The 26968-nt window shown below is 48.6% G+C and overlaps 1 protein-coding gene across 2 annotated transcripts in view; it reads left to right on the top strand.

The window, feature by feature from the left end:
• Window positions 1-26968, top strand: part of NIPBL (NIPBL cohesin loading factor) — a 1086041-nt gene that overhangs the window by 816868 nt on the left and 242205 nt on the right. For both annotated transcript variants that reach the window (XM_086960544.1, XM_086960543.1), the window contains exons 29-30: window positions 9461-9551; window positions 24037-24210. In XM_086960544.1, coding sequence (XP_086816670.1) covers window positions 9461-9551; window positions 24037-24210 — 265 coding nt within the window. The remainder of the gene's footprint in view (window positions 1-9460; window positions 9552-24036; window positions 24211-26968) is intronic.

A 26968-nucleotide genomic window follows, 5' to 3' on the forward strand; every position in this document is an offset into this window, starting at 1 on the left:
TACATACATGTCGTGTCCCTCTAGAAGGGTGGAATGCTAACCCCATCGCCAGAATTGGCGAGGGGTTAGTATTCCAATTCATATGACACCTTACTCGACATGTTTTGATGAAGCGAAACCAGAGTTAGCATATAACCGCGAGGATTATAATGCACTTAAGAGTATATGGTATGCGTTATCATGGAACAGCTATTAGGACTTGGTTCCGCAAGCTGCAAACGGGCTCAGCTCATGCCAGAGCACCATTTCACATGATTCCAAGCACTCTGCCTTCAGGATTGTCAAGGCCTGCCATAGGAGTGACTGATAGGAATCTGTGTGTCCATTTTAGGGTTAGATATAGGTATACTATATCAATAGCAAAGGGTGATTACACCACCTTGCCCCAGCTGTCGTGCAGCCAGTTGTGTCAGATTTAGATGGCCAGCCAGGGGTGGCATAATACATGCTGCAGCCCCTGGTAGGCCCTGGGAACACCTATGCCCTGAGTTGCAGGGTCTGATAAGGTGGCCCAGTACCAATTGGATATGTACCTACGGTACATGGAATCCATTTTACAGAGAGAGCAGTAGGCCTGGGGTCCTGATTGGCAGGGTCCCAGGCCAACTAAGTCGTAAAACCAGCAAAACCCCAGGCAAAAAGTTGGAGGCAACCATAGTCGGGTATCCACCTTCCTACAATGGGGATACCTACAGTCCCTCTGATTTGAATGTAAAATTACAAGAGACTGACACAGAGGAATACTATGAGCATGCGTATGAACAACAGGTGCATCACTATGTTCCTCCTGAGCGACGTCCTCCAGGGTTGGGCCAGGATATGGTGGCCAAGCCGGCCTCTCTAGTCTCTGACTTACAAATGATGCTGCAGGACTACAGGACCACAGGACCAGGTTTCCATCACAATCTACAGTACAGCCTGAACGACTTCCTGCTCCGGTGCTGCCACAGGCGCAGCCAGTTGTCATGCTACCTCCAACACAGGTGGTACCTCGGACACCACCAGTGGTAATACTAGCGGTACTATCACGGACAACGGACCCTAAACCAACAAATGTCGTTCTGCAGGATACATCTTCCGATGAGGAAGTACATGTAGATCCTTTGACTGATCCATTGCAGGACTCAGACTTGGATCCCGGTGACAGTGGGTTGCAAGATCCGGACGCCACTGTACGGGATACGTCTGTGTCGCTGCCAGCAGATATTGGGGGGGGTTCCATAACCTCATGGCAAGAGCATCGAAAAGGTTCGGACTGCCAGTTACAACGGAGCAGTCTGACTGTTTCCTATATGATTTCAAAGAACAATTCAGAAAATCTGTCAGATCCATTCCCATAATTGAGCATGTGTGGGATGAAGGGATCAAGATCATGCAGAATCCAGCCACTGTCATCCCTGTTCTTCCCCGTCTGGAGAAGAAATATAAGGCTCCAGATGGCAGCCCTGCGTGTCCTCTTGGACAACCTAAGCCTGATTCGGTAATCTCGCAGACAGCACAGAGCAAATCCAAAATCCCATCAACGCCTCTGACTACGCCTCCGGACAAGGACGGTAGGTGCTTGGATAACGTGGGGAAGAGGTTTTCTTCCATGGCCAGCTTGCTTGTTCGAGCAGCAAATGCTTTAGCCAATCCAGGCAGATACGACCGCCAGATGTGGTGTGACTTGAAGCCATTTGTGGAACAACTGCCAGACTCATCAAAGGAAGCGGCCAGGAGAGTACTGATGGAGGGAGAACAATCATCCTTCGAAGTAATTGATATTGCTATGGATATAGCTTCTACGGCTTTTCGTGCCTTGGCAGGGTCGGCGGTGTTGCGCCGTCAGGGCTGGTTGCGAGCCACCTGGTTTAGTCAGGAGGTCCAAAACAAGATTCTGGACCGCCCATTCGAAGTCACTACACTTGACAGCGTGGCTCCTGAACACAGAGAGTTCCGTCATCTGACTCTCCCCAAGGAGTGTAGGGAGGTTTTGTCCCAGGCTCGAGCACCAAGCACTAATAAAACATGCAAGGCAAAATGGAAAAGATTCTGCCTGTGGTGTCGGAGACAAGGTCTCCATCCTTTCAAATCCCTGCCTCATCAAATCTTGCCATATATACTATCATTGGCTAAATCTGGGTTGGCACATTCTTCTGTAAAGGTGCATCTTGCTGCCATATCGAGGTTTCGGCGCACTTCTTCAGGCCCGTCCCTATGGTCTTCTCGAATTGTTAAACAGTTTTTGAAAGGCTTGTTTTGGATGTATCCTCCAGTTCGCCCACCCCCACCAATTTGGCAGCTCAACCTAGTGTTGTCTGTACTCATGAAAGCTCCGTTTGAGCCGGTTCATAAGGCAGACTTGAAATTCCTGTCTTGGAAACTGGCCCTCCTCTTAGCGATAACATCAGCAAGAGGAGTTAGTGAGCTCCAGGCACTTTCAATTGTGGATCCTTTCCTTTAATTAAAAAAAGATGTGCTTATCCTTCGCACCAATCCGAAATTTATACCGAAGGTGCCATCTGAATTCCATTTGAATGAACCCTTGATCTTAAAGTCATTTTTTCCGCGGCCTTCTACTCCGGCAGAGCGGACATTACATTCTTTGGACGTTCAAAGATGCTTGAAATTCTACTTAGAACGCACAAGGTCCTTTAGAAAGTCATCGCAGTTATTTGTGTCCTACAGCGCACCACGGAAGGGGTTTCCTTTAGCAAAGAGTGGCATTTCTCGCTGGATCTCTAGTGCGATTCAATTCTGCTATCAGGAGGCAGGCAAGCCCCTGGACAGAAAAGTCTGTGCGCATTCCACAATATCTGTTGCATCGTCGGTGGCTGTTTCCTCTGGAGTGGCTATCAAAGACATATACAGGGCGGCAACGTGGAGCAGTACACCTACCTTCACAAAGCACTACTGCCTGGAGTCCGCAGGACGGGACGACGCTGCTGTTGGTCAAGCAGTCCTTAGGAATCTTTTTCAATGAGTGGTGAGCTTTCCCTACAATCCCTCTGTGAGAAGTTGGCCTGATATGCAGTGCTCACTATTCTAGTGATCACTATGTATCAGTCCAAACAACCCTTATTGATGATTGGTTGTAAGTCAACCTTATAGACCAGCTATCCTAGTAGCGTGGATACGAGCAGTCTTTGGGCTAAGCTCTAGAGGGCGTGTTAAGCCAGCTGTTATACCATCACATATACCCCTTGAACACCAAGCGAAAGGACACCACACAAGTGTTATGAAAATAAACAGTGTATTTATTTAAGTCACAACAGCCCTGTACTCTTTATGAGGACAGGGTACTAAGCACACAACAAAACTCTTACGAAAATACTTCAAGTTGCACAATTTACACAAATGCCCGAGGGGCACGGAAAACCATATACTATGGAAGTGGAATGCGAAATTACTAGCAGGTAAGTACTGGACTAATAGGCTTTGGAATCGCTAGGACTACGTTACTGAACCTTCAGATTACTAGTAGGAGGCCTAGGGGACTCGGGTGCAGAGTGTGCACGCTCACGCGGGATGCGGGACAAAGTCTATGGGAGCTAGTAAAAGCAAAGTTAGTGTTCTCGGGCGAACCCGATAAGGTAGATCGAAACGACAGTGGATCCTGACCCTTGGATAGTGAGGCTATGCTGGGGCACCGAAATGCCGAAGTTACCTAGCCCAGGGGCTGCAGCTGCATAGGTCTGAAAAGACGTCGGGCATCCTTGTTGACGAACCAGGAGCCTGAAGAAAGAAGTTGCTGGCAGGCGACCAGTGAAGATTGTTCGAAGTGATCCAAGCCTGGATCGAAGATGGATGACACCTGAAAGCAGAGGGGACTAAGTTTGTGACTACTAGCCAGTAGTCAGGTGGCACCAGGAGGGCACCGGATGGTAGTCACCTCGACTAGGTGAGTGGGCGACGCTGTGCTCTGCAGATCTCACGGACCAGGAGGCGTTGTCGGCGACCAGGATGGAGGAGCGAGCTGTCCCACGATGGATGAAGCTGTCGGCGTCGCTGGACCCAGGATTGGGCAACAAAGCCTTGGCTAATTCAAGCCCACGCGGTGGACCTAAAATGGCGTCTTGAGTGGACCAGGAGGGTCCGGGGTGCTCCTCTCTTGGAAGGGAGCAAGGGCCAGTCTGGAGCAACCAGACCAGCAGCAGTGATGTCGTCGGGCGTCGTTAAGAAGGCCACAAGCCAGCGGGCTAGTAGCCAAACAACGCGGTGAGCAGCAAAAAGCAGAAGGGCCCCACGCAGATCGTGGAGATGCTGGGAGGCTGGTCTTCGGTGCTGGAGCTGCTCAGGGTCGGGCCTTCTCAGACCCCAAAGCACTCACCAGAGGGTTACTCGGCGGGCGTGCTGTAAAGAAGTCGTGCAGTCTTGGCGATCGTCGGTCCCTCGAGGTCTCGTCGCACTCACGGTTCTCAGCTTGGCTGTAGAGGTGAGTTAGAGGTCAGAGGTGCCAGGGAAGCCGGGCCTCGTCGAGCTGTGTCGTCGGATTCCTGAGGAAGGACTTGCAGCAGACCGCAGTGTTCTTAAGATGGTGCCTGCGGATGCAGGGTGACTACTCCTTAGTCACAAGGGAGAATCTTGAAGAAGAAATCTTGAAGTCCTTTTGCAGAAAGTCGTGTCTTGATTCCAAAGATGATCTAATTTGAACAGGGGGCCCGCTCCTAACTTTATACTAAGAAAAGGGGCTGACCCGGTGACTAGGTCCTGCCTATGGGTGGGACTAGGAGGGGGGTGGTTACACCCCTCTCCCATGCCGGACTTTCCCCAGGCCAGGGGCTGGGGTGCCCCTGGAACTGGTTCTGACCGGCCTATGCGTAGTGAGCACCGGGGTGCCACTCAGCAGTCACCTCCCTGTAAAGCCCTGCCTACCCAGGATACACAAAACCCTGTCTGGGATGGTGCTAGCACCGCCCCGGACAGGAAACCCTTTGTCCAAGCTCTCCTCGCTGGAAGGACTCCCATCAGCAGGAGGTCAGACTCGTGTCTGTGGTGGCAGCATCCATTTTGTGGAGCTGAGGCTTCGTTTAACTTTAACCGGGGTTCACAGTTACATACATGTCGTGTCCCTCTAGAAGGGTGGAATGCTAACCCCGTTGCCAGAATTGGCGAGGGGTTAGTATTCCAATTCGTATGACACCTTACTCGACATGTTTTGATAAAGCAATACCAAAGATAGCATTTAACCGCGAGGATTATAATGCACTTAAGAGTATATGGTATGCGATATCATGGAACAGCTATTAGGACTTGGTTCCGCAAGCTGCAGACGGGCTCAGCTCATGCCAGAGCACCATCTCACACGATTCCAAGCACTCTGCCTTCAGGATTGTCAAGGCCTGCCATAGGAGTGACTGATAGGAATCTGTGTGTCCATTTTTAGGGTTAGATATAGGTATACTATATCTACAGCAAAGGGTGATTACACGACTTTGCCCCAGCTGTCATGCAGCCAGTTGTGTCAAATTTAGGAGGCCAGCCAGGGGTGGCATAATACATGCTTCAGCCCCTGGTAGGCCCTGGGTACACCTATGCCCTGAGTTACAGGGTCTGATAAGGTGGCCCAGTACCAATTGGTAAATGCACCTAGGGTACATGTTGTAATTTAGAGAGAGAACAGCCAGGCTGTGGGTCTGATGGGCAGGCCCACAGCCAGAGAAAGTCGTAAACCAGTGAAACAAAAGCAAAAAATCTGGGTGATCATAGGATTGCAGACCCTACTCTCCTACAGGCATCACACACATGTATCCACCTGTTCCGTTTATGATGCCTCAGTGGGACTTGAACCTGGTTCTAACCTTCTTGATGTGTGCTCCCTTTGAGCCACTTCATTCCTGCCCTCTCAGTCTCCTGACGTTAAAGACGGCCTTCCTGGTTGCCATCACCTCTGCCAGTAGAGTGAGTGAGCTCCAGGCTCTTTCTGTCAAACCTCCTTTCATGTCCATTCATCCAGACAAGGTGGTTCTGAGGACTAGACCTTCTTTCCTGCCCAAAGTTGTCTCTGCTTTTCACATCGGGCAGTCCATCACCCTCCCTTCCTTCTTCCCGCCTCCGCATCCTTCAAAGGATGAAGAGCGGCTCCATCGTCTCGACCCAAAACGTGCGCTTTCATTTTATATGGATCGCACACGCTAGTTCCGGGTGGATGACCAACTGTTTGTTGGCTACGTGGGTGCGGAGAAGGGACGGGTGGTACATAAACGGACCATCTCTCGGTGGGTCGTTCTGTGCATCAAAGCGTGCTACTCTTTGGCTCGGAAGGAGCCTCCTGTTGGGCTGAGGGCCCATTCCACGCGGGCCACGGCGGCTACTACTGCCCTGGGCCGGGGAATCCCTTTGCTGGACATTTGCCAGGCGGCTACGTGGGCCTCGCTGCACACTTTTGCGAGGCACTACTGCCTTGACAGTCCAGTCCGGAGGGACGGCTTCTTTGGCCGTTCGGTTCTCCAGGACTTTCTGGTGTAGGATTGTATTGGTTCGCAGACCCACCACCGGGGTTGGTATTGCTGGGGTATCTATTCTAAGGTAAGGAATCTAATACTAACCTGTTTCTTTGAGATGAACAAGTTACTTACCTTCGGTAACGATATATCTGGTAAGAAACAGTAGTTAGTATTAGATTCCTTACCGCCCCACCCATCCTCCCCGTTCTGCGAACTGATACCTAGGGTTAAGGACATCCCTTTCAGGGCCCTAGTTTCAAATGGCACCAGTGTTGGTTCTCACATGGCTCTGCGTGTTCTGGCACGGAAAATCTGTGTACAAAGAACTGACGTCAGCGCGCGGAGGCGGGTTCTATATACTCCAGCGACGTCATCACAGCGCCGACGACGGACGCGGAGCCGCAGGGGACGCCTGCAGACGACGCATACCGACGCGCAGGGGTACTGCTACGCAAAAGTTTCCGGATCCAGACTGACGCCTGGGGATATTCTAAGGTAAGGAATCTAATACTAACTACTGTTTCTTACAGATATATCGTTACCGAAGGTAAGTAACTTGTTCATCAGTCCCTGTATAGCATACCTTAGGTATCCAGGGCATAGGTGTACCCAGGGCCTACCAGGGGCTGCAGCATCTATTATGCCACCCCTGGCTGGCCGCCCAAATCTGACACAACTGGCTGCACGACAGCTGGGGCAAGGTGGTGTAATCACCCTTTGCTTTAGATATAGTATCTCTATATCTAACCCTAAAGTGGACACATAGATTCCTATCAGTCACTCCTATGGCAGGCCTTAACTATCCTGAAGGCAGAGTGCTTGGAATTATGTGAGATGGTGCTCTGGCATGATCTGAGCCCGTTTGCAGCTTGCGGAACCAAGTCCTAATAGCTGTTCCATGATAATGCGTACCATATACTCTTAAGTGCATTATAATCCTCGCGGTTATTTGCTAACTTTGGTATCGCATTAGCAAAACATGTCGAGCAGCAACCAGGCAGAAGGGCCCCACGCAGATCTCGTGGATGCTGGATGGCTGATCTTCGATGCAGGAGCTGCTCGGGGTCGGGGCTTCTCAGTCCCCAAAGCACTTGGACGAGGATGCCTCTGAAGTCGTGCTGGAGCAAAGTGCTGCTTCTTCCAAGATGGCCGGTCCCACGTGTCTCGTCGCACCCACGGGTCTCAGCTGTGCTGCAGATGTGGGTAGAGGTCGGAGAGGTCTGGGAATCCGGGTCTCTTCGGGCTCTGAAGTCTGGATCCTTGCAGGAAGACGACAAAGGGAAGCCGCTGTACGCTGATGGTGCCTGCTGGTGCAGGGTGGACACTCCTTGCCCACAAGGGAGATATCTTCAGTCTTCTGTGGAGCAGAACGTCGAAGTCCAGAGTTTCTTCTTGGGAAGTTGTTCAGGATAATCTAATTTGGAATGGGACCAGCTCCTACCTTTATCCGGCTAAAGGGGGCTGCACTACGACTAGGTCCCTCCTCTGGGTGGGACCAGGAAGGGGGGTGGTTACATCCCCTTTCCTTTGTCCGGTCTTGCGCCAGCTCTGGGGCTGGAGTGCCCCAGGAACTGGTTCTGACCGGTGTATGCACAGGGCACCTTGTGTGCCCCAGGCATGTCTCATTCCTTTGAGCCCTGTCCTACCTAATACACAAAATCCTGTCTGGGGTGGTGCTCGCACCTCCCCAGGCAGGAAACCTTTTGTCTAAACCTCCCTCGCTGGAAGGACTCCCAGCAGCAGGAGGTCAGACTTGTGTCTGTGGTGGTAGCATCCATTTTGTGATGCTGAGGCTCGAGTTAACTTTAACCGGGGTTCACAGTTACATACATGTCGTGTCCCTCTAGAAGGGTGGAATGCTAACCCCGTCGCCAGAATTGGCGAGGGTTTAGTATTCCAATTCGTATGACACCTTACTCGACATGTTTTGATAATGCTATGCCAAAGTTAGCATTTGACCGCGAGGTTCATAATGCACTTAAGAGTATATGGTATAGCGTTATCATGGAACAGCTATTAGGACTTGGTTCCGCAAGCTGCAAACGGGCTCAGCTCATGCCAGAGCACCATCTCACACAATTCCAGGCACTCTGCCTTCAGGATTGATAAGGCCAGCCATAGGAGTGACTGAAGGGAATATATGTGCCCATTTTAGAGTTAGATATAGAGATACTATATCTAAAGCAAAGGGTGATTACACCACCTTGCCCCAGCTGTCGTGCAGCTAGTTGTCAGATTTGGATGGCCAGCCAGGGGTGGCATAATACATGCTTCAGCCCCTGGTAGGCCCCTGGTAGGCCCTGGGTACACCTATGCCCTGGAAAGGTATGCTGTACAGGGACTGATAAGGTGGCCCAGTACCAATCGGTAAACGCACCTAAGGTACATGCTTGTCAATTTAGAGAGAGAACAGCTAGGCTGTGGGTCTGATTAGCAGGCCCACAGCCAGGGAAAGTCGTAAACCAGTGAAGCACAAAGCAAAAATCGGGGGTGACCATAGGATTGCAGACCCTACTCTCCTACAAACCCTATTTGGATTGGTACTCACTATACAAGATTAAAGAATAATCTGTAAAATGTGGCAACCATTTGAAAACCGTAAAAATTGTGATGGTTGCCCTGTTTAGATTAATTTCCTCAGACTGGTAACACTATATAAGATGAGCCCATGATAATATAAAGATTGTGTTAGGATTCTCTCAATCTGGAACCTGTATCGGAAAATGAGTAGCATTTCCATCTCCATATATAGCACACTTCTCAGGAAAGTAAAGGATTTGAAGGGTGTGATATGCAGCAGCATCCCCTCCCGCACAGACACACACTCACACTATGTAAGAAATGTTATCTCTCTTCTTTAGTAGAACTTTATGATTTTTACTGTTTGCTGTTTTGGAAACTTAGTAATGTGAGTTGCAACTGTCAAGCAGAAAGTCACAGTTTGAGATGCTATGAGCCAGTCAAGATGCAGCATTATTGTTTTGTACAGCGGTTTGATTTATAATTCTGACTCGTCTCTACTTTGTCTTTGATAGGTAAACATAAGAGATAAAGTTCTTGAGCTATTGCTGTATTTTACTAAACATTCAGATGAAGAGGTCCAGACAAAAGCCATTATTGGCTTGGGTAAGTAGTGATGATGTAATATTGTACATGTTAATTGCTTTGTTTTTCTAAATACAAGCTTTATAGCGTGAATCCTTTTCTGGATTCACATGCCGTGCATCATTCCGCCATCTAGTGTTTGGGTCCGGAATTCTTTTTCTTTTTTTTCTTGTTTTGGTCGCTGTCGACCACCATTTGGTGCCCGGTACGTCCCCTGTGTGACGTCAGACGGTATCCTGGTGGTCGACGTGTGCGGTGGCCTTCTACAGATTCTTTTTTCCGCTGTTGGGTCTGGAAGCTCCAAAGAGAGTTTGCGTTTTCCCTAAAAAACTTAAATAAAAGAAGATCGTCATCGAAAGGATCAACAAGAAGAGATCGATCAACGACTCATAGTCGTAGACAGAAGCAGAGCAGCCCTTTCTGTAGTAGGGGATCTCTGTGTATAGTCATAATCTAGTGAATAGTCCCGCCCATGTGCGTGGACCCCGGCAATCCAAAATAATCTCTTAAGTTGTCAAAATAATGCAGAAACTGCAAGGACACTTAAGAGAGAATTTAAAGACAAATAATGCAGCCTATATCCACAGGCTACACTGTCCAGTACTTCAACTAGAAATTCCACCAAAAAACACCACACACAACACAGCTTGCCAGTTTCTACCATAGAGAAACTTGCCTCCCCCAGTCAAAGACTCTGGAATGATAGAGAGGAATGTGGGGACAGACAAGCCCCATAGGCTGCCATTATGTGGCTGAAATAGGATACTGTGCCTTTAAGAGAACTTTCCAGAACTTCTCCCAGTATCCCAGAATGCATAGCAGGTCCCTCTACTTTCAGTTCTTTTTTCCGGCTCCTGCTAACAGGACCCTGGCATTGAGCTCTCCCCTTTTCAGGGGTTTATTGAATATTTTTTGACACTTTTGTCTTCAAATAGTGTTGCAGTTTACTTCTTGGTGTTCTCTTCCCCGTTTGTGTGCTGTTTTAGGCGTTTTAGGGCTCTAAAATGCCTGGCCTGTTTGTTCAGTGCCCAGCATGTGGGAGGAAGAAGGCCACGAGTGAGGATCATGTCCCTGAGGATTGTACCATCTGCCAGCAATTTTCTGCTCGGCTTCTGAGGGACAGGATGAAGATCAGGCTTGACGGCCTTGAGGAGAAGCGTCTGCAGACTACAGGTGGGTCTGGGCAGGCTGGGAAGGCTCCCTCTGCCCCTGCCGAGGCCTCTGGGGGGCACCCCGGAGGCAGGAAGTCCGGCAAACGGTCCCGGTCTCCGTCGACGTCGATTGCATCGACGACGACGTCGAGAGGGATGACGGCGGCGTGCTCCCCTTCTCCCCGGGGGCTCAGGGTCGAGACGACGTGATAACTCGACGTCAAAGGGGAAGTCGCCGTCGAAGCCACCGCCGACGTCAGTCTTCGTCAAGGTCTTCCTACCGACGCCGGAGACGTAGTGACAAACATCGACGCTCGCCGTCGAAGAGGCATCGGCGCTCTCCATCGAGGCGACACCGTCGATCGCCGTCAAGGCGACACCGTCGATCGCCGTCGAGGGACTCAAGAGGACGGCGACGTTCATCGTCAGACGGGACGCTCGACGTCGAGAAGACGGCGTACGACGTCGCGGAAGACAAGATCGGCGTCGAGGACCCGACGTTCGACGCCGAGGAAAAGAGGGTCGACGCCGAGGAGACGGCGATCGGCGCCGGAGTCGAGGAAGCGTCGTTCGACGCCGGACAAGCGCAGCAGACGACGGTCAGCGTCTAGGAGTCGGTCAGCCTCTCCGAAACGGCTCAAGAGGGATTCTAGTCCCAGGAGTCACGCTGCTTCGAGTGGAAGACGCAAGAGGAAGCGGTCTCCCGCTGATGGACATGGCTCCCCGCGCCCTTCGCCTAAAGGATCACAGGGCTCGGTGTACTCAGAAGTGTACACACCATCTCGTCCCAGGACTCCGACTCCTCCTCCTCCTCCTGTTCCTAAGGAGGACCTTCCATCCAATCCTCCACTGCCTTCAGGAGACCCTCCTCCTCCTCCGGTCCCTCCACATGGACTCACCCCGCAGCCGGTGGTTCCTCCTCCGAGGTCCACTTCACTGCCGTCCCTGCCTGTTCCTCCTAAGGGGACCCCGAAGCCCAAGCCCCGTGAGGAACCTAGGAAGACCCCTCCACGGAAGCAGAAGGGGCGGCCACGACCAGGCAGGTCTTGCTCTCGCTCTGGGAGGAAGGAGAGATCGCGACGCAGATCATCCACAAGATCGAGACACCGCCATAGGAGGCGCGAATCTCGCTCGCACACGAGGTCCTCTAGGTCAAGGGACTACTCTCCTACCCTCTCGGGGTCGCCGGACACGAGGGTTTCCCTGATAGACGACCTGGCGGCGTTCCATGACGTCCTTTTACGGGGCGCTGCGAAGTTGGGCATATCCCTGACGGTACCGACTCCGAAAACGTCAGTCATTTTTGAGACTTTACATCAAAAACATCTGTCTCGTCCCCTCCTGCCTCTGGTGCCGGGTTTGGAGGAACCGGCGATGGCCCTGTTTCTCACCCCTGTGGTGACGAAGGCGGCTCCATCCAGATTACTGAGGAAGTACCGGGCCCCCGATTCGGATCCGGCCTTTTTGAGAACGGAACCTCCTCCTGACTCCGTCATCGTGACGGCGGCCCGCAAGCAGCATGCCACCACTCCTTCCTCCACGGTTCTCCCGGATAAGGAATCAAGGTGGATGGATTCGGCGGGGAGAAAAGTTGTAGCACTTCCGCTACCTCCATGAAAGCGGCGAGTGCCACGGCCTTGTTGGGCCGATACGACCGCGCCCTCTGGGACTCCCTTGAGCGATTTGCGGAGCATTTACCTCGGGAGAAGCGTGAAGACTTCATGGAAGTATTGAGTGAGGGTATGCTGGTGGCCAACCAGATCATCACCGCGGCGGCGGATTCTTCACTGTTGGCGGCTCACGGTATTTGCCACGGAATCAACCAAAGGCGCCACGCATGGCTCCGGCTTACGTCCCTGAAACCGGACGCGCAGCTGAGGGTGGCCAATCTCCCGTTCTCCGGTGAGACCCTCTTCGGGAAGCATGCGGACGATGAGATGGCCCGCATGAAGGCGGAGGCGGAGACGCTGACGGCTGTGGGCCTAGAGAAGCCTAAAGAGAACAAGAAGCAGTACCGCCCTTTCCAACGGCGGGCAAGGCCGAGGACGGGGACAAGCTGCGGGACAATCTCAACAGCAAAACCAGTTCCGTAAGCCGTTCCAGAAGCGCCAGAAGGGCAGAGGTGGCCAGCAGTCGGCCCCAGCGCCCAAGGGCCAGGCTGGGTCTAGGCCCTAGGAACCTACTTCCCCCGGATCCGTTACCCACTCCGGTAGGGGGAAGCATTCAATTTTTTCTGGCAGAGTGGAGAAAAAATTACTCAGGACAAGTGGGTGCTGAATATTGTTTGCAATGGATACAGTCTTCGGTTCACCAGCCCTCCTCCAGCAATTCCGCTGGTCAGCTCGCAGTTTCAGCTGCGCGAGCTTCAGGCGGAAGCGGATATACTGTTGAGGAAAAGAGCGATAGAAGACGTACCTCTGTCTCAGAGAGGAAGAGGTCTGTGCTCCCGGTTCTTTCTGGTTCGCAAGAAGGACAAGAACGAGTTCAGGCCCATTCTGGACTTGCGACAGGCAAACAAATGGATTTGCAGAGAAAAATTTCGCATCAGATTTACCCTCAGTTGCAACAGGGAGACTGGCTTTGCGCTATAGACCTACAGGATGCTTACTTCCATGTGCCCATTGCACACAAACACAGGAAGTTCCTGCGGTTCCAAGTCGGCACCAATCACTATCAATACACAGTACTCCCATTCGGACTGAAGTCTGCGCCGAGAACGTTCTCGAAGTGCATGGCGGTGGTGGCAGCACACCTGAGAAAGAACAAGGTGTTTGTCTACCCGTACCTGGACGATTGGTTGATCAAGGCATCCTCCTTCTCGGAAGCGCGAGCACACTTCCAGAAGACGTGCGTTCTCTTGAACAAGCTGGGGCTGCACATCAACATGGCCAAGTCTGTCCCGACTCCGGGCCAATGCATACAGTACTTGGGGGCCTCCATAGATACGCTGTCAGCAAGCGTGTCTCCTTCGGAAGAGCAACAATTATCACTCCTTCGGAAGGCTCAGGCTCTTATGATGGCTCCATCTACAACAGTGAGGACGGTGTCTTCTCTACTGGGATCGATGGCTTCTTGTATCTTCCTGACAGCACACGCACGGCTGCGCATGAGACCGCTGCAGGAGTGCTTGGAGGACCAGTGGGATCAGAGGAAAGGATCCTGGGACGACAAGATTCGTCTGTCGCTGCATGCTCTTCAGTCTCTGAAGTGGTGGTGTTCGGCGGAGAATCTTCTCAGAGGGGTTCCCTTTCACAAGGACATTCCCACGCAGACTGTCGTGACGGATGCGTCTCTTCTGGGATGGGGAGCGCACTCCGGGACTCTACAGATTCAGGGCACGTGGTCACCGATGGAGGCCACTTATCACATCAATTTCCTGGAACTCAGGGCTGTTCACTTGGCGCTGAAGGCCTTTCTTCCGTCCTTCCGGACCAACTCTCTGCTTGTACAGACGGACAATACCACCACGATGTATTACCTCAACAAGCAGGGGGGCTCGAGATCACGCACTCTGTCATAGGAGGCGCAGGCGATCTGGCACTGGCTCCTAGCCAGAGGACTGACGGTGACGGCCACCCATCTACCAGGTGTGCAGAATGTTCAGGCAGACGCACTGAGCAGACTGGTTCAGGAAAACCACGGATGGGTCATAAACGACGAAGTACTAGGAGAAGTCTTCGCAAGGTGGGGAACTCCAGACGTAGATTTGTTCGCCACCACCGAAAACAGCAAGTGCAGAGACTTCGCCTCCAGCTACTTCCAGCAAGGGACGCTGGGGAATGCGCTATGGATCGACTGGACAAACAGCTTTCTGTACGCCTTCCCTCCCATTCCCCTGATTCCGGCGGTGCTCATCAAGCTGGCTCGGTCCAGAGCTCGGATGATACTCATCGCCCCGGAGTGGCCCAGGCAGTGGTGGTTCACGGACCTTCTTCACCGGTCTTTCCTTCCTCACATTCGGTTGCAGGCCGGACCTTCTCACGAAGTTCGGGGGACGGATGTTACACCCCAACCTCTCGTCTTTGAGTTTGGCGGCATGGCTCCTGAGATAGTGCAATATGGCCATCTGAATCTGCCCGATGATTGCATGGACATACTGAAGGAGTCTAAGAGACCTTCCACTCGGACTTCATATGCTTACAAGTGGAAGAGGTTTTGTATCTGGTGCCAGTCTAAGAACCATGATCCTACGACCTGTAAGGAAGATGTCATCCTTCCTTACCTTTTACATTTGGCGCAGTCTGGCCTTAATGTGCATTCCATTAAGGTTCATCTGGCTGCATTGACTGCCTACAGGAAATGCCCTTCACAGACTTCCTTTTTCCAGATCCCCGTGATCAAAGATTTTCTGGAAGGTTTGAAGAAAGTATTCCCTCCTGTCAGGCTTCCCTCGCCTTCATGGGAATTGAATGTGGTGCTGTCCGGATTGATGAAGGAGCCTTTTGAACCTATTCATAAGGCTTCGTTGCAGCACCTGTCCTGGAAGGCGGCGTTCCTCGTGGCCATTACATCGGCCCGCAGGGTGAGTGAAATTCAGGCTTTGTGTTGTAATGAACCTTATACTGTATTTCATGCTGCTAAGGTTGTTATGCGTACTCACCCTAAATTTCTTCCCAAGGTTATTTCTGATTTTCATGTCAACCAGACTATACCTTTGCCTACGTTTTTTCAGAACCCTTCATCCCCAGCGGAGAGGTCTCTCCATTCCCTGGATGTTAGGAGGGTGTTGAAATTTTATCTGGATAAAACCAAAGATATTCGTAGGTCTGACCAGTTGTTTATCAATTATGGATCGGTCAGGACGGGTCTTGCGACCTCTAAGCAGTCCATCTCTAGGTGGATTGTGTCCTGCATACAATTGTGTTATCAAAAGGCTAACAAGACCTTAGGAGGTAAGCCTAAGGCTCATTCCACCAGGGGCAAAGCCGCCACAACGGCTCTGCTCCGTAACGTGCCGATTGCTGAAATCTGCAAGGCAGCCACTTGGAAGTCGGTTCATACCTTTGCTAAGCATTACTGCCTGGACACTGACGCCAGGGCAGACGCTCAGGTTGGGCAGGCTTCGCTGGCGAATTTGTTCGCACACTAGTGGCGTTATGTATTATTCTCCACCGCCGCTTTGGTGTGGGGATGGGCTTGCCATTCTATTCACTAGATTATGACTATACACAGAGATCCCCTACTACAGAAGGAGTAGTTTCTGTCCTGTAACTCCAGTTCTGTAGTAGGGGTATCTCTGTTCTAGTCATAAGCGCCCGCCCTCCTCCCCGGTGGAGATATTTCATCATGTATAGAATGCTACAGGTCTGGCGTGCTTCGCCTTCAAAAAGAACTGAAAGTAGAGGGACCTGCTATGCATTCTGGGATACTGGGAGAAGTTCTGGAAAGTTCTCTTAAAGGCACAGTATCCTATTTAAGCCACATAATGGCAGCCTATGGGGCTTGTCTGTCCCTACCTTCCTCTCTATCATTCCAGAGTCTTTGACTGGGGGAGGCAAGTTTCTCTATGGTAGAAACTGGCAGGCTGTGTTGTGTGTGGTGTTTTTTGGTGGAATTTCTAGTTTAAGTACTGGACAGTGTAGCCTCTGGATATAGGCTGCATTATTTGTCTTTAAATTCTCTCTTAAGTGTCCTTGCAGTTTCAGCATTATTTTGACAATTTAAGAGATTATTTTGGATTGCCGGGGTCCACGCACATGGGCGGGACTATTCACTAGATTATGACTATAACAGAGATACCCCTACTACAGAACTGGAGTTACAGGACAGAAACTACTCCTTTTCAACAACAGAGGACCACTTCGGGCCACAAATGGCGAGGTAGGGGCCATGGAGAAGGCCCCTTTTAAATTCTGCCCAAAGTGCCATCACAAATACGCACCGCCTGATCCATACACCGTGTGCAACCTCTGCCTACCCAAGGATCACCAGGATAAAAACTGAGAGGCCTGTGCAGCGTTCCTGCCGAAGCCAACTAAAAAACCTTCCATGAGGGAGATGGGTTTCTGGAGCGACCAAGATGAGCATGCAGGTCTTGCAGAATCAATATCTAAGTTCTAGAAAAGGACACAGAAAAAAGCTGCGCCGAAAAGAAGGCGAAGGAGTCGAAGAAGAAGACGGAGACGGTAAGACCTAAAGATCCGTCGGAACCGAAGGGCCACAAAACAAAACAGCCAAGGTAGCCCCGGCGCCGAAAAAAAAGGCGATCGAAGGTCAGCCCTCATCAAAAGAAACCCATGGCACCCACCCAAGGGTTGCCGAAGAGGTGAGATCGCACAAGACCTCAAAGTCAAGGGTCTACAACAACAAACCTGCAAAAAAGTCCATGACGTTGAAAACTAACGTTGCCGCTGAAAAGAAAAGGAAGACCCTGGCATCCGACGCCTAAAGGGCCTTCAAAGTCGAAAAGAGGACTCGAGGAAGAAATGGCTGCGCTGTTACAAAGAAAAAAGGAATTCGAAGAATCAGTAAAGGAGTATCGACCGGAAACCGTTGACGCTGAAGATGTAGACTAAGAGGAAGATACTATCCTCCAATCTCCACCGACGGCGGAACCTCGAGACGAAGATCCAGAGAAATATGGAAACGCTCCGGAGGAGGAGGATATCGAAGAGAACTCTGAGGACGAGTGCAACGATCACAACACTGAGAGTCCAGAGGAGGAAATCTGCAACTACCCTCAAAAGAATACCCCCAGATGACATTGCTTCCTACAATGAAATTGTAAAAAGGATTGCAAGCCAGTTTGGGGTACCCCTAGAGGAAGAAAAGGGGGATACATGTTTCCTCCTGGAAACCCTGGCCCCTGCAACAAAGGGAATATAATATCTATCCAGGTTGCCAAGTATTCTGGACCAAGGCAAGGAGGCCTTCAAGGAGCCAGCATCTAACAGAGGGGTAACTCCTAGAGTGAAGAAAAAAATACAAACCCTCTTCAAAAGACCCTAATTATATACAGGGAAATGTTACACCAGATTCATTCATCGTAACAGACAGAAGGAGAGCTAACGCAGCCTCCAACACAGGACCTCTACCAGAAAAGGAGAACAAAAGGATGGACTTGGTGGGTAGAAGAACGGAGAAAGAAGCAGCAAAGCAGTGGCAAATTGCCAACTCAAATGCCCTGCAGAACAGATATGGCCACCAACAGTGGGATGAAATGGAGAAGTTTATAAACAAACTTCCAGAGGAGGACAAGAAAAGAGCAGGAGCAGTTGTCCAAGAGGGAAGACATGTAGCTAACACATGCCTAAAATCTGCACTAGATGCAGCAGATACCGTAAGCAGGCAAATGTGCACGGGAACCATACTCCGAAGACATGCCAGGCTCTGGATTTCTGGATTAACTGGCAAGATTTATTTGGCAAAGAAGTGGATGAATCCCTTCAACAGATTAAAACGGATAATGAAACAGCAAGGGCAATGGGGGCCCTGCCACAAAGTGGATCTTTCAAAAGAATAGATTTCTCTAACAAAAAGACCACAGGAATAGGCAGCTTCAGCCAAAACCAGCAAAACACAAGCCAACTGATGGGTCAAAAATCTAGTTACCAGTGCTGGCAGCAACAGAAGCTGCCCTTTCGAGAACTGGCTGAGGAAGAGGCCAAACTTCTAGAGGGAGAAGTAATACCTCTAACTGACTTCTACACTAAAAAGGACCCACACAAAACACAACACCAGTGGGGGGGAAGAATATCCTTTTTCCACAACCAGTGGGACAGGACCACAACAGTCAAATTGATATTAAATATGGTACAACAGAGACATTGCATAGAGCTAACCAAAACCCCCCTTGCAAATCCACCAAGGATAAGAAGATTATCAAAATCAGAACAAATACTGCAAAACACAGATCATAGAATTGTCTCTAAAACAGGCAATAGAAACCGTACCAAAACAGGAATGGCACACAGGAAACTACTCATAATACTTACTTAAACCTGAACAAGACCTAACCCTAAGGACAATTTTGGACTCAAGATTCATAAACAAGTTCATACTGGCACAACACTTCAAAAGGTGTACCCTTCAAGAAATAATCCCACAAATCCAAAAAGGAGATTTTCTAGCAACAATAGATCTCAAGAATGCCTATTTACATATTCCAATGAACAAAAAACACAACGGAACACATTACCAAATCAAGGTACTCCCTTTCGGAATAAAGTCGGCTCCACAGGTGTTCACAAAGTGTTTGGCTGCAGTGACCGCATACCTAAGAACAGAAAAGATCCACGTATACCCCTACCTGTACAATTGGCTAATAAGAGGACGCACAAAACAAATATGCCACAATCATGTTCAGAAGACACTCCAAACACTACAAGGTCTAGGTTTCGCAATAAACCACAAAAAATAATCAACAAACCCTGAAAAGGAGAAGATCTTCCTGGGAGCAACACTAAATACAAAGGATGCAAAGGCTTATCCCACACAGAACAGGATACAAGCTATCTACAAAGAAACAGCCCACTACCAGAAGGGACCGTCTTTGACAGTGAGGATGGTAATGAAACTTATAGGCATGATGGCATCATGCATCCCACTCATCCCTCACGCTCGTCTACACATGCAACCATTCCAAGAATGGCTCTCCAACAGCTGGTCACAAGCCACAGGGAGTTGGTTGTAGTGGTTGTTACACAAAAGGTACAAGCAGAGACACAATGGTGGGCATCCCACAACATAGCACAGGGGCGACCTTTCAGGAACACAACTCCATCTGTGACAATCACCACGGATGCATCCCTCAACGGTTGGGGAGCGCATCTGAACCAGCTACAGGTTCATGGTCAATGGAGCGAAGAAGACTCCACGAAACACATAATTTCTTTGAAATTAAAACTGTTCTATTGGCACTCAAAGCATTCTAGAAACAGGATCAGGGGAAGACCATTCTAATACAAACAGACAACACAACTACAATGTTTTACCTGAACAAACAGGGTGGAACGAAGTCCTTTGCCCTGAGCAAACATGCGCAAGATATCTGGCAATGGGTAATACCACAGCAAATCAATCTGCAAACAGTACATGTACCAGGGTTAGACAATGTCACAGCAGACCTGCTAAGCAGCCTAAACAGTTGCTTACAGCGGACATTAAACATATTACTCTCAAAACAGCTTTTCTCATTGCAATAACATCACTACGGAGAGTAAGTGAACTACAAGCATTAACTATACAAGAACACTATTTTCAAATCCACAAGGATAAGGAAATCTTAAAAACAGTTTTTACCAAAGGTGGTAACTAAGTATCGCTTAAATCAAAAAATCATCTTGCCAGTTTACTTCAAAGAAAACTAAAGCAGAAAAAAGCCTCCACACCCTGGATGTAACGAGAACCCTACTGTACTATCTGCAAAACACAGAACAAGTAAGGGAAAAAAAACAGTTTGTTGCTTACTCACATACCAACACAGGTTCAACTGTCACCTATGCAACTATTGCAAGATTGATAGTACAAGCAAAACATCTGAAAGAAACAATTTATTGATAGATTCCTTACCTTAGAATTACCCCCAGGTGGTCGACTGGATCAGGAAAGGTTTCGTCAGCAGTACCCCTACGCGCCGGTAGGCGTCGTCGTGTGGCTCCGCGTACGTCGCTTTCGTTGCAGTCGCCGAGATGACGTCGCTGTAGCTACTTGGATGCGCTCAAATGTCTGTTCTTTTTTTCCGTGCCATCAAGCGCATATCTGGAGAGAGCGGTACCCCCAGTCAATTTTTGACTGTTTTTTTTTGGGTCTTTTGTCTCTGTTTTTTGAGACTTTGACTCCTGGTGTGTAGGGATGCCCGATTTTAAATCTTGCGCGGCTTGTCCCTGCATGATGTCTGTGACTGACCTGCACCAGGAGTGTCTCTTATGCCTGGGGTACTACCACAACTCCGATTCTTGCCCCGAATGCCGGGCCCTGGCTCCGAAAACTTTGCGTGAGCAGTCACGGAAGTTGCTGGAAGCCCGGGAGTCGGCTGTGTGCCGTTCTAGGTCCCGGTCCCGTGGGAGGTCGAGGGACCGGTCGTGGAGTTGCATCACCATCATTCGACGGAGTCTTAACACTCGGAGTCAGGTAAGGTGCAGCACAAGAAGTCAAAGAAGCCCAATCGCTCTTCGCCTTCCTGTAGCCTGTTGCGCGACACAGCTGAGGGTGTGGGAGGCCTACCCGCCCTTTCGGGTCCATCGTCGACTCCGGCCTAGCCGCAGAGGGACTTGAATCTGGTTCTTGCATATTTGATGTGCGCTCCCTTTGAGCCACTATACAACTGTCCTCTTCGTTTATTGACTTTGAAGATTGCTTTCCTAGTTGCCATCACCTCCGCTAGGCGCGTGTGTGAGCTCCAGGCTCTTTCCTGTAAGCCTCCTTTTCTGTCGGTTCATCCGGACAAGGTTGTGCTTCGCACTCGTCCTTCCTTCTTGCCAAATGTTGTCACTGCCTTCCACATCGGGCAGACTATCACCTTGCCCACTTTCTTTCCACCTCCATACCCTTCCAGAGAGGAACTGTGGCTCCACCGTCTGGACCCAAAACGTGCAGTCTCATTCTACATAAATCGCACAAAACAGTTCTGTGTGGATGACCAGCTCTTTGTTGGCTACGTAGGCGCCAGGAAAGGCTGAGCTGTACACAAGAGGATGATCTCCGGCTGGGTTGTCTTGTGTATCAAGGCCTGTTATTCTCTGGCTAAAAAGGAACCTCCAGTAGGGTTGCACGCCCATACTACCAGGGCAACAGCAACTACTACGGCATTGAGACGTGGTGTCTCCCTGCAAGACATCTGTCAGGAAGCCGCGTGGGCCTCGCTGTAAATTTTTACTAAGCATGGTTGCCTTGACAGTCAAATCAGGAGAGATGACTTCTTTGGCCATTCTGTTCTCGTGACTTTCTGGCGTGCTCTTGGTTCACAGACCCACCACCCGGGTTGGTATTGCTGGGGTATCTTTTCTAAGGTAAGGAATCTATCACTAACGTGTTTCTTTCAGGTGAACAAGTTACTAACATTCGATATATCTGTAAGAAACATTAGTTAGTGATAGATTCCTTACCACCCCACCCATCCTCCCCTTTCTGTGAAATGATTTCTAGGGTTAAGGTCATCCCTTTCAGGGCCCTAATTTCAATGCACCAGTGGTCAGTGTCTTGCATGGCTCTGCGTTCCTGGCACGGAAAGTCTTGTACAGAACGGACGTCAGCGCACGTCTAAGTAGCTCCAGCGACGTCATCTTAGCGACTACGACGCTAACAATGTCCGTGGAGTTGCACAACGACGCCTACTGACGGATCCAGTCTGACGCCTGGGGGTAATTCTAAGGTAAGGAATCTATCACCAACTAATGTTTCTTACAGATATATCATTACAGAAGGTAAGTAACTTGTTCAACTAAGCTATACCAATGCCAAAAAAGAACTAACAATACAACCAACAGCTCACTCCACTAGGAAGAAAGAAGCAACTCTAACTTTCATGGCAAATGTACCCATCGATGCCATCAGCGCAGCTACAACATAGGCATCACCACACACCTTTACAAAGAAATATTGTGTGGATATACAGTTGAATAAGGAAGCTCAAATTGGCTAAAGGGTGCTTCAACACCGGTTTGCTAAGTCTTCCTTTCACCACAGCCTCCCAAACACGGGAGAAACCTCTACTTTATCTGATGTACAGCACGTGAATCCAGAAAAGGATTCACGTTGCAAAACTAAATGGTTAGTTACCAGTAGGAGTTGTTTTGCAGCTTGAAGGGTTTTCTGGATTCACATGCGAGCCACCCAGCCTTCCTCTAGAAGGAACACAAACAGGTGGGTAAGCAAAGTACATTAGTAACTCAAAATAAGGACCATCACAAGGATTTAACAGCATAAAAACAGAAAAAAGAATCTGAAGATGGTCACCGCTCGCGTCGACCTCCAGGATACCATTTGACGTCACACAGGGGACCTGGCACCAAATGTTGTCCGACAGCGACCAAAACAAGAAGAAAAATAAAAGAGAAACCAAGACCATTCCGGACCCAACCACTAGATGGCGAAATGATGCACAACATGTGAATCCAGAAAACTCTTCAAGCTACAAAACTACTCCTACTGGTAAGTAACCATTTGTTATCATTTATTGTGTGCTGTGTTTTAGTAGTAGAGGCCTTACTTTAATAATGAATCTCAAAGAATCACTTTCCTGCAAATTCCATGTTTCCACTGTCCCCAGGTAACACGCATGACCCAATATCCTCTTTCAGCAAGATTTTGTGGGGAATGGCAATCGCTGATCTGCAAAGCTTCACATGAAGTGATTGAGCCATCACCATTGATGGCGTTCCTCTTTTTTTTTTCCAGTTTTCTACCATTTTAATATCCTTAGATGTACATTTTTACTTGATATTTTATTGACAAAGCTGCATTGTTTGAGAAGTAATCATCAACCTAAATCATTTGTCTTCAAGCCTTGCACTAGATGTCTGTGCAAGGTCCCCTTTAACTATAGCTTTGTTGTGTAACGCCAATGACACACTTTTTTGTGAGCTGTGCACCAGCATGTACCCAAAGGCTTTAGAGAACATGCAAGCTACGCTTTGTATGGTCTCTTTTGGGAGAACAGCCATGGACCCATTGAAATCCAGCACATGTATCAAGAATCCATTAAAACTGAGAAACTTACAGAAACATAAGATGCTAATTGGATACACATCACATACTCCTCTTGAGAAAAGCCAAGGAAAACGATTTCCATGAATTGGATTTTCATTAGTGTTCATAACAGTAATTGAAGTGACACCTAAACTATCACAGAGTGGTAACCAAAGTTTGTTAAGGACCATAGTTGGCCTCACACTCCCTGTTGCTCGTCATGAGCATGCGGGCCCCGTGCGCGCCCCCCGCACCCCCAGCACAGCAGGGGAATTGAGCCAGCAGGGAAGAGGTTAAACCCCCAAGCCTCCTTTTGCATTATCTACTCTAAAAACCCTGTACAATAATCTTATTGTCTATTGGGTTTGCAGTATAGAAAATGCCTTTGTACTTTGAAGATAAAACTATTTATCCTAGAGTTCATACATTTGACTTGATTCTGAGGAAAACATTAATATAAAGCTGCTAGTGACTGTGCCATCATTATTACTTCTGCATTTCTCAGTGGATGGTCTCTACGCATTCTTTACCTTGGCGTATTATTGGGCTGTATAGTAGTTTTAAGGAAGCAAACGTTTACTGATATGTTCATTAAGAAATGCACATTGGGACAGTTTAATGTGTGTAGTATGAACATTACTTGATGAAACCATGTATTTGCACTTCATTTGAACACTTAACAAGTCAAGCTCCAATGCTGTGGAAAAATAAGCTTTTTATTTTTTTAGGGTTTTCATTCATACAGCACCCAATACTTATGTTTGAAGTGGATGTAAAAAATCTGTACAACAACATTCTCTCCGATAAGAACTCCTCAGTCAATTTAAAAATACAAGTGTTAAAGAACCTTCAGACTTATCTTCAGGAAGAAGATACACGCATGCAGGAAGCTGATCGAGAGTGTAAGTACTTCGCTATAATGTACTATCAATAGCAATGTGTGGAAAAGGAGCTAAGGAGGAATATGTGAGCAATTAATACTTTCTTGAAATTTGTTTTAGACTTTCAGTGGGGTAAATGTTATTCTTGAGACATTGGGTATTTTCAAAACCAAGGTTGATGTACATTTTATGAGTAAATAATGAGATTATACACCCACCTTCCATGATTTTAGCATTGGCAGTCTGCATCTCTACCAAATGGAACAGTATATCTCAAGTGGCAGCGTCATGAGGTGTAATACTTTAATGCTATTGCTCAAAGCAATTATTGTGTATAATCATCATACAGCTGTGTGAGCGATTGACTATATTTAGTACTATGGTAATCTGTGGGACAGACTAAAATGATCCCAATAGGACAAGTCATAAGGGTTAATATTCCTTGGCCCGTTTCCTCCAAAGATAAGAGGCTTGTATGTCAGGGAAGCTCCTGCAACTTAGTTTGCCCCACTGCATTGCCCACCCCACCTGCTTTTAGGGTCACAATGTCAAAGTACTGTTCTGTTCTTGGTGATGGTTCACTCATGCTGGACCTGCACATTGTCGTTGATCCATGGCTTTCTTAATTAACCTTGTCCAGACAACAATTCCCCACCCATCGATGTCAAGGGAGACTCCGAATCCCCAATGGTCAAAACGTAAGTTAGTTTCTAATGCCGTCTCCCAACCTTCAGTTGTGTAGCATTCTCCGGAGTCCATCCTGTGCTTCCCTATGGAGTCAGGGGGAGGGGCTTTATCCAAAATGCAGGATTATTACATTTCCCTGCGTAAAGTTTTTGGGCCCCAAATCCCCGCTGGCGCGCACTCTTGTCCCAAGAATGAGGGAGGTGCCCTGACTGGATCCTTGCTGGCGGGTTCGCCCTCGGTACCTTTCGGACCCTCTGAATCTGTTTTTGGATATCAGACGGTATCGTTGCACAGCCCTTCGGGATCTTAACCATCGGAGTCGGGTCAGCCAATGACATTGGCGGCGCCAAACACCTCACCAATTATTCTTCCCGACTTCAACACATCGCCAATTGGCGATGGAGCCATCCACTTTAAGCAACTGTCAATCTGTCCCTATACAGCCTATTTCTGCTCTACCTATGGCAATGTACAGTTTGGCAGGCAAAGGGGAAAATATAGGGTGTCAAACCCTTTGGGCAACACTGTCAAGCCTCCCTTGTAGGAAAAGTGGCAGACTAAACTCCGTGAGGCTAGTGAACTTGAGTACGGTCTCCACCTGGTATGGCAACAGAGGTAGGTTTCTCTTATGCTGTAGTATTAAGGAGGGCAGCTGTTGTTTTAGAGTGCTAGCGTCTGTCAGTGGAATTATCCACAGGCCACTTGGTGAATGTTCTTCCAGAAGTGGATCCCTTACTCCCCAATAATGAGTTTTTTATCAACATATTGTTAGGGGGCTTGGGCAAGGTCAGTAACAGAAATGCCTGTGAACCAGGCATCGGCCCGCCCCTAGGGATTCTCATTGTCTATTTAAACATCCCTCCACAAAAGATCTAGTTGTGCAAGTAGCAACAGCCTGTATGGACACAAATGTCACCCCTCTGGTACCACCAAGCACTGAGGTCTGAGGCCTGGAAATTTGTGGGAGAAATATTTTCTCTTCTGTTAGTGCATTATTACGGTCTTTTCCCATGCATTATGAGACTCAGTAGAGAGTTTGCTGCCTTTTCTTCCCAAGGAAGGCAGAAGTGAACTGCTACAGTTGGTACAGGATAGCAGAGAGGTCGTGAAATTCACCATATGATGTAGTATGGACACTGCTGATTCTGTGGGTAGAGCTATGGCTCAGTCAGTTACACTGCGCAGGCATGCATGGCTGCGTCAGTCTGGGTTTTCAGAGCCTGTGCAGAATACCCTGGAAAGATATGCATTTTGATGGTGTACATTAATTTGGTGTACATACTGATTCGGCATTACGGTGATTTAGAGCTGCACGGTGTGGTAACGACACCTAGACATTTCTGACTTGGGTGGACATAAGTGTTAATAAATGTCTTGAGTTGCAATATGTAATCGTTTAGTTGCAACCAGTTTTACATTTCTCTCTATTGCAGGAGTTTATGGTTGTTTAGCTATCCTTGTGGTTATTTACACACGTTTGCCTAACCCTTCTAGTCTGTTACAATTATAGTAGTGCTTTTATTCTGCAAAAATCTTTACAGTAAAATTGTACTCTTGAGAGTATATTTATGATATATGACTTTCTGGGTAACTATTTACTGCTTCGCATAGTAGTTATGACTTTCTCCTTCAGTTTTTCGGCTGTTTCTTTGTTTTTTTGATTACCTGATAGGCAGGTCTTGCACTTAGCTTTACTCTGCAGAAGAGCTCACGCTCAAGGGTTGATAACCTTCATGGTACGTTCGGTACTCTATGTGGAGTATCTTTTGTATGCTTTCGGAGCATTTCTGAATGTGTGTGTGTTTGTGTGTGTGTGTGTATATATATATATATATATATTTCCAAAACTGTCTCCCTCACGAGAAACAAAGTAGATCGCACTCCGATATAGTGGAAAAACCAAGGGTAATTATTTGTCTAGATACTCCATACAAGTGAGAAGCACACCAACGCATTTCCAACTCCTCCGAGTTCTTGATCACGGTAACGCCCATAGCGCCTTCAGCAATTGTTAACAGAAGCTCAGTTACTGACATAATTTCCTGCTGTTGACCGCTAAGGGCATTATTGTCATAGTAGTGCAAGATAGAAA

This window comes from Lissotriton vulgaris, chromosome 3_1 (genome assembly GCF_964263255.1).
Source record: "Lissotriton vulgaris chromosome 3_1, aLisVul1.2, whole genome shotgun sequence".
Taxonomy (NCBI): Eukaryota; Metazoa; Chordata; class Amphibia; order Caudata; family Salamandridae; genus Lissotriton; species Lissotriton vulgaris.